The sequence below is a fragment of the Manacus vitellinus genome, unplaced genomic scaffold, assembly GCF_001715985.3.
Source record: "Manacus vitellinus isolate BGI_N305 unplaced genomic scaffold, ASM171598v3 scaffold_10_pilon, whole genome shotgun sequence".
Taxonomy (NCBI): Eukaryota; Metazoa; Chordata; class Aves; order Passeriformes; family Pipridae; genus Manacus; species Manacus vitellinus.
This window is the reverse complement of record NW_021938838.1, coordinates 2,678,348-2,686,189: the sequence shown is the minus strand read 5'-3', so window position 1 is coordinate 2,686,189 and position 7,842 is coordinate 2,678,348. Positions and strand designations below refer to the sequence as shown.

General features: G+C 48.3%; 2 protein-coding genes across 2 annotated transcripts in view; one reads left to right on the top strand and one right to left on the bottom strand.

Moving 5' to 3' along the window:
• ARL2BP (ADP ribosylation factor like GTPase 2 binding protein) overlaps positions 1-3,364 on the top strand; it is a 6,482-nt gene extending 3,118 nt beyond the window's left edge. The window contains exons 3-6 of the mRNA XM_008924199.3: positions 368-474; positions 1,114-1,199; positions 2,446-2,542; positions 3,294-3,364. Of these exons, the coding sequence (XP_008922447.1) occupies positions 368-474; positions 1,114-1,199; positions 2,446-2,542; positions 3,294-3,356 (353 nt within the window). The 3' untranslated portion in view covers positions 3,357-3,364. The remainder of the gene's footprint in view (positions 1-367; positions 475-1,113; positions 1,200-2,445; positions 2,543-3,293) is intronic.
• A 1,679-nt stretch (positions 3,365-5,043) lies between these two features.
• On the bottom strand, positions 5,044-7,758 carry PLLP (plasmolipin). Its single transcript, XM_029964985.1, has 3 exons — positions 6,351-7,758; positions 5,795-5,914; positions 5,044-5,714 (listed from the first exon to the last, which is right to left on the bottom strand). Exons 1-3 carry the CDS (start codon positions 6,840-6,842, stop codon positions 5,601-5,603), a joined length of 726 nt encoding a protein of 241 aa, XP_029820845.1. The 5' UTR covers positions 6,843-7,758; the 3' UTR covers positions 5,044-5,600.
• Positions 7,759-7,842: the final 84 nt, after the last annotated feature.

The window sequence follows — 7,842 nt, the reverse complement described above, 5'->3', positions numbered from 1 at the left end:
ATCAATTTAAAATTAATCTCTGATTTTCACTAATATTTTTAAATTCAAGGAGAAAGAAAACTTACTTTGAATTCTTGTAGGGAAGAGGTATCCACTTAATAAAAAATACAGGTGTTTTGCTGGATTGAGAGCCAGAACAAAAAGGGGTTCAGAATAAACAACTTTTATTAACAAACACAGAGCAGGAGGACTGTTGTGCTGACACTCCACTGCCCCCTGTGTCCCCTCACAGATGGGGCAGAGGTGGTGGCCCAGCAGCAGCTGCAGTGCTGGTGTGAGGCAGAGGAGCAGTGAATGTGGGGTTTTGTGTTTCAGAAAGAATGACTAAACTCATAACTGCATGATGCATTTTTTTGTTGTGGCCCAGATGATGATTTCCAGCTAATACAGAGGTCTTTTCTGGAGAAGCACTACCAGGAGTTTGATGACTCAGAAGAAAATAAGCTCATCTATACGGACATTTTTAATGAATATGTAAGACACCTTTTCCTATTTTTCATAGGTACTGCTTTTTTATTTTTATTTAGTCTTCCCCCTATATAAAATACTTGGCTTCCATGGAGCAGATCCAGCATTGTGCCTGCTGTCTCCTTCAGAAGCACAGCCACGATCTGTGGACAAGAAGGGTGTTTTCTCCTTGTTTTCTAGGGATGTTTTTGGAAGTTGTGTAATTCTTGAATAGAAATTTAGCCTATTGCAGTACTAAATAATGTGTTTTTAACATCTGAGCTAACAAAGTTTCTTCTTTCCCAGTTGTATTATTTCCTGTATTGAACACTTCAATCATATTCTTCATGCAAAGCACGATTAAGAAACTAGACCAGTCTGCTTGTCAATACCATTAAATGAGTTAAAAATAGGACATAATTACTAGATATAGGTAGTCAGTGGTTGTTCTCACCAACATCCCCAGCAAAAACATGCTCAGCTCTTGCCTCAGGGGTGGTGTGAGAACAGACCCAGCGATGCCCCACCGAGGAATCCGCAGTTGTGCCCAGTGAGGATCGTACAGAGTGCCAATAAGGTGTCAGTGCAAGGATGCTGTTTTGAAATCTGCTTCTGAAATGTGTTGTGATGTTACAGGGGAGGTTTGTTTGGGTTTTTTTTTTTCAGATCTCTTTAGTAGAGAAATACATTGAAGAGAAGTTGCTTGATCGCATTCGTGGGTTCGACATGGTCGCCTTCACAGTGTCCTTGCAGTAAGTCCTTCCTTTGATTTTGGCTGGGGGGTGGCTCATGTGCCTCTCAATTTTTTTAATCTAGATTAAAATTTAGTTTTGACAATTCTCCCTTTAGATAATGGTTCCTCTTTAATTTAAAAAAAAGGATTGTTTATGCAGGCAATGACTGACCACTTTTCCTGCCTTCAGCGTGTCCTGCTACTCTTTCAGAATTATGATACTGAAATATATTGGGTTCTAAGGGGTAGGAAGAGAAATCAGAATGAGAACACTGGAGGATTTTCATACTTCTTGTCACTTTGAAGTCAAACCCTTAAAATGTTTGGTCTTGTTTATCTCTTCCAGGCACTTCAGTAGCCTGGTGGTGTTTTAGAGTCATGTGATGAAATTCCTTTATTGCAGTTCTTGTACAGAGTGTTCAGAGAAGACTTTGGTTTGTGTTCAGCCTTTGCATTTGTTCACTTCAGCTTAACCAGCTTCATGTGGAGATCACTTTTGAAAGATCACTGGTTTGCCCCTTGAATAAGGAAATCAAGTGTAATTGGGACATGAATATCTTAAAACACTTGAATCAGTTTAATTTTTAATGTTTCTTAAATTGGGAATCTACTCTGGATGCACATAGTACACACAGAGAACAGCCTCTTTAAGGTAAAGTTCCTTTTGAAGGAGATTTTTTTTTTAAGAAATAATAAAACAAAAACAGAAAAACAAACTAAAAAACCCCAATAACAACAATACAAAACAAACAAAAAACCCCAACCAAACCAGAAACAAAAACCCAACCCTTGACTGCTAGGAAAGTCTTGTTGAAATTTGCTGACAAGGGGAGCTCAGAGCCTTTCTTCCAAAATGTTTTCATCCTCTACTAAGGTTTGTCAGTAATTGTTCTTAAGGACTGTGGATGGGCATCTGTGCCTCTCTCCAAACTTTCTCACCTTTCAAGGAACTGTCTGGCAGTTTCAGTGCTCAAGATAAATAAATAGAGGAATGCTACTGAGTGTTACTTTTGTTGACTCACAGGTCTTCAAGGACTGATATGATACTCTTAGGTCTTGGATTTAGATCAATATAATAATGTACTTGGATTGGAAATACTGCATGGTAATCCTTGACCACAGTTTTGCTTTATGATACACATGTAATAACATTCTTGTTTAAACAGTGATATTGTTCTACTTGTCCTTTTTGGCCTCGTGCCATTTTAAAATAACAAATTTTTCTGGCAGAGTTTTCTCACCCCCCCAACTTTTTCTCTCCGTAGACAGCGCAAAGATGAAATGCCAGGTGATATATTTGATCTGCTTCTCACATTTACGGACTTCCTGGCTTTCAAAGAGATGTTCTTGGAATACAGAGCTGTGAGTATGTCACGCACTGTTTATTTTCACTGGCACAGTGGCTGTTGGTTCTGTGTAGCTCCCCCTGGGAGTACCAAAGGTAAAGTTGCTCCAGCAGGCTGCAGCCTTTAATCGAAGGCTGTACCAGAATTAAAAGGAAAATGACTTCACTGAGTGTCTTTTTAAGCTCATTTTTAGAAAACATGAGTGAGCAGTTCTTCAGAAACACACACTTTCTACATCTTTGAACATTGATTTCCAACTGAACAGAAGGGAACACCTTTTCACTGTGAAGGTCTCCGAGCTCTGGCACACCTTGCTTAGGGAGGTTGTGGGGTCTCCATCCTTAGAGATATTCCACAGGTCTCTGGGCATGGTCTTGAGTGGCCCTGCTTGAGCACAGGATTTGGACCAGATGAACTCCAGAGATCCCTTCCCACCTTGACCATTCTGATTCTATAATATGGGAGTTTTTTTTAGTTTTCTTTTTATCCTTAGTATGTCCAGAATTTTTTTTGAGGAGAATTTGTTTTCTCCTAGTCTCTGTGCAGGTTGGAGAAATAAACAAAAGTGTTAAAGGTTTTTGGATGAGGTTTTTCCCCTTACCCCAGGGATTCCTGCACAATCTCTTTGGGTTCACATTCAATCACAGATGTTCAAATAACATGTAATTTTTTATTGATTTGATGCAACAAACACTGCCTGTTTCATTTTTTGAACTGCTTATTCCAGAACATCCTGGAGTCACAGATTTCTTTTTCTTCCTTTCTAGGAAAAAGAAGGTCGAAGTCTGGACTTAAGCAGTGCGTTAGTGGTGACTTCATTAAACCATTAAACAAGTCATTCTGAAGGGAGTTTTGTTGTATTTTAAGCAAGGTCTATTCTAGTCTCAGAGGTGGAAGGCAGAGATTCCCAAGAGAGATTCCCAAGAGATGGCCAGAGGGGGCTCAGCTCCACCCTGAGGGCAGTGGGTACCTGATGGGGAGGGCCAGGACCAAGGGGCCCTTATCCAGGGGGGGTCAAATCAGAGCTTTCTGGGAGTTTTATACCTTTTACAAGGTGGATGGAAGAGACTGTGAGAGGTAGCCTTCCCTTCCCAGCTCTGCCCAAACTTCTCCTAACGTGTCTACCAGGACACATTTGAAGCCAGGCAGTTTGGGGCAGTGCCCAGCTGTTGCTGCTGCTGGCAGCCTTTTGCAGGCTGATATAAAGTGCCTGAGTTGCAGCTCGAGCTCGTTGTTCTTTGTCCTATTTCAGCTGAACACGGGGAACAGTTTATTCTTTCTTTGCAGCAGCATTGCTTCACAGGAGATCATCTCATTCCAAGCCCCTGCCATGGGCAGGGACACCTTCCACTGGACCAGGTCCCTCAAAGCCATCCAGCCTGGCCTTAGCAGGAAAAGGTGTGAAATTCTCAGGGCCATGGTTTTAACTGAGAAGTCAGGGGGTGCAGGGAAGTAGTTGACAAGATGGCAAGGCAGAATTCCTGTTGATTGGCCATTGCCTGCTTTGTAAGAACAGCACACAATCTTTTGGGTCACCTCCTTCCCAGAGAGATGTAGATTCTGCATCCTCAGTTGCCTGGTGATGTAGTTGAAATAGGAGAAATGCTCTGTACACATGGAATGTGTCAGGGTTTGGAAAGCTGAGACTGGTGTCTTTTAGCACTGTGTAAGTAAACTTCCTATTTAGACCTGTTGATTTTGGTAGTGACCCACCATGTTAATTTTTATTAATTTAATTTTTTTACTAATTTTCTTGCTGTTCCTGATTTTTATATATATCTCTCTATATATATTCATAGCTGTGGAAACCTGACCCGTGATTTACTCACTGACAACCAAATAAAGGCAGATCTGTCAGGGGCCAATGCCGTGTGTCTGGTTCCTTTTCAGTGCTCACCTTCCATCAGTGCAGCTCCATTTCCTGGGGCTGCCTCTGCAGACAACCTGGTGGAACTGCTCCCGTGCAGAGCATGCCCTAAGTTTTGCAGTGTAGCTCACCATGCACCAGCCTTGGAACTCATGTAATCTATTTTTATTAGCTTGTACAAGAAGAGTGTGAAAGGAAAAGCTGCTCTGCCTGGCTGGGCATCTCTTCGAGTTCTGACAAACGCCCAGAAGGTGAATTTGTGATCTGCATCACAGGTGAGCAGCGGTTCTGTGCTTTCCCAAGGTGCTGATCCTGCAAGTGTTCCCTGAGTTTTTGCAGACTTGGTTTTCATTTTTGAAAACCACCTGCAACCAAGGGGCAAAACTGACTTGCTGGTTAATTAGGTGAACTCTGAGGGGGGTGTGGTGCTGAGTGGGGAGCAGGGAGTGATTAAGCCTTGGCACCTCCCGTGTTTTCTTGTGGTTTGGATGCAGGCTCTGAGTGTGTATGTGCTTAAAGCCCTGTGGGCTTGTTCCTTCTATTGCCAGGTGTAAAACCCACATGGAACGGGGAAGGACAGTCACCTCTGCAGTGACATCTCTGCTGTCCCTGCCATGCTCTGCGTGCTGCCTTCTCGCAAGACAAACTTTCTCATGACAGACTTCCGGTGCTCGATTTAGGAATGTTTTTATTTAAGGCATAAAATTTGTATTCAAGTTGTTAGAAATCAACACAAGAGCAGTTAGGACTCCTTCCTTCGCTTCGCCTCCACCTCCTGGCTCTGCCACCGTTTCTGCATGCCGTTAATTGCAATTACTTACACTGTAGCTGTGAATGAGCAAAGAGGGAAGCCCGGGCTTGGTTTAGTGAATTTTAGTATCAGTGTGCCGCATTGGCTGAGCCCCCTCAGTGGAGCTGCTCCAGCAAGGATCCAGGTGACCCCCAAGGATGAGCAGGAGCCGCAGCCTCCAGCGAGTCCGTGTTCTCCGTCGAGGCCGTCGGTGCTGACGCCGGTCGGTGCTGTGGGCACGTCAGCTGGAAGCATCATCGGAAACCACAGAGCAGCATCCACGTGACCCAGTGCTGACCACTGCTGCCAGCACAGGCTGGTCCCAAGGCGAGCCCTGGTGGCACATGAGGCTCCGAGCCGCCGAGCCGGGCACGAGCTGACGCAGGGCGGCCCGTGGGTGCCTTTGCTGTCCACTCCTTACGCGTGGTCAGTCACTTGGCTGGTGGCCGCGTTGCTGCCGAGCCCTTTCCAGGCGCGGAAGCTGAAGAAGGTGCTCACCCCGTAGATGATCATGGTGACACCTGCAAAGAACTGGAAGAGGAGAACACCCCCCCGGGTGACCACGGTGGCTGCCCCAGCCCCTCAGCCCTCACCTGCCTGCCGGTACTTACGGAGGCCGCGGCTCTCCGGTTGTAATCCCACTGCCGCCAGGACGTCGGCTGGACGGCGGCCGCGCACGTGACGAAGGCGGTGATGTACAGGACGGTGGCCACGGCGTTGTAGATCATCAGCTGGGGGAGGCAAAGAGCAGGTGGTGAGGCCTGGGCTCGGGCTCGTGCATGCTGGGATGAGGGATGAGCAAAAGGCTCAGTTTCACATTCCTCCCTGTTCCCCAGGAGAACCAGTGGAAAAGGGCCCAGCCCCTCACACTGGGAACAAACTCTGGATTAACATCACATTAAATGCTCTCCAGGTTATGCTGAGAGGTTTCTGGTTGACACCAGCAGTAACACCAAAACCCGGCTTTAACTCTCTGGACTGACACAGGACTCTGCATTTTGAATACTCACTGAGCAATTGAGGGCCACAATCTAAGAATGTCATTGTGCAAAGTGCAGGGGATTTTGTTCTGTCAGCCCAGAAGAGCTTGAAGCTTTGGTCCTCTCAGAGATCTCCCCAAGCTGTTTCCTACTTGGGGCCCTCCCTCACTCCCTCTCGGCTACGCACCACGAGGGGCCAGGGGATCACGTAAAACTTCAGCTGAAGCTGCAGGAGGTAAGTCATGAAGAAAAGGAGTGTTAGTATCCAGCAGAAGAGGGCCACAAACATCACCCAGCCGTAGGCCGCGTGGAGGTGGTACGTTGTGGCAGCGATGAGAGACCACACCAGTAAGCCAAGCACCTGTGGGGTGAAACAGGGAAGGTGTTCAGGGGCTGGTTCCTGCAGGTGGAACACAGAACATTGCCCACCAGCACCGACAGCAGCTGGGTCCCCCTCGCTCCAGGGATGCAGGGGCACGCTGGGGAGCAGAAGGGCTCTCTGGAGAGCTGCTCTGCCCCTGTGTAAACCAGCACCACTTATTGTCACAGCAGAAACACAACAGCCTTTGTCCTGCCCGCGTACAACGCCCTGGTGCTCGGCTGCCCCGACAATGCCTCCTTGTCTGTCACATCCATTTCTAACACTCGTGATCACAAAATATGTGCTGGGCAGAAACATGTTTAGGGGGCTCCTCCAGGAGTGGGAGGTGGCATGTGTGAGCTGCCCTGCTCCAGCTGCTGGGGGAGAAAAGCAGGAGCCCTTAGGAGAGAGGATTTGGGGAGCAGTGGGTCTCAGTGGATGGGCGAGTGTGTTTAATGGTACGGCCCGAGCAAGGGGCTGGAGAGGTGGGACCAGCTGCAGGGTTGAAGGGTCCCTTCTGTTGGTTTTGGTCCCATTCCTCTTTCCTGGCGCTCCTGCAAGGCACCCCCGGCAGCATCCTTCCCACCCCCTTCCCTGAGCATTTGTTCCTGTGTCACAACCAGCTCAGCCATGCCCAGGGGTTGGAATCTGGAGCCAGGTCCACGCCAGCTGTTTTCACAGGGGCTTCTAAGGGCACATCCCACTGCTGTCCCACCAGCACTGCCCTGAGGAGAGAGGACGAGCAAACCTGTGGGGCAGCACCGTGGGCAGACCCCGGGGCAGGTCACACGTGGCACCGCACGCAGCTGAACGCCCACCCGTGTGCTCTCGTGTGGCACCCGAGGTGCCAGGAGGGAGCGGCAGCGGGAGTTCATTCTGTGGTCGCCTCTGATGCTGAAGCAATGGGGAGGGTGACTGGTGCAGAGACCCTTGGGCTCATCTGAGAGCGGCCGCCAAAGCCTGGAGGACAATCTGGAGGGCTGGGAGTGCCCAGGGAGCGCGAGAGCGTCCCATGAGCGACCCCAGGACACCTCAGTTGGGGTCATCGTGCTTCACACCGCCCCCCAACCCACTGCCTGTGGGATCCCCCCAACCCAATGGCCACGCGGATCAGCCGTGCCTGGCAATGGGAAATGCGTGGAATTACAACCAGCAAAGGGTGTGAGGACAAGAAGCCGAATTTTCCTCTGGCTTCAGAGAGGGAAGGACGAGGGGGTGCTGCGGTGCCTCAGGGTTAGGGTTGGACACGGGGGATGGGGTGGCAGCCAAAGGGAGCCCGAGCTGCCTCCAGCCAGGGCTGCGAAGAAAAGTATCCAAG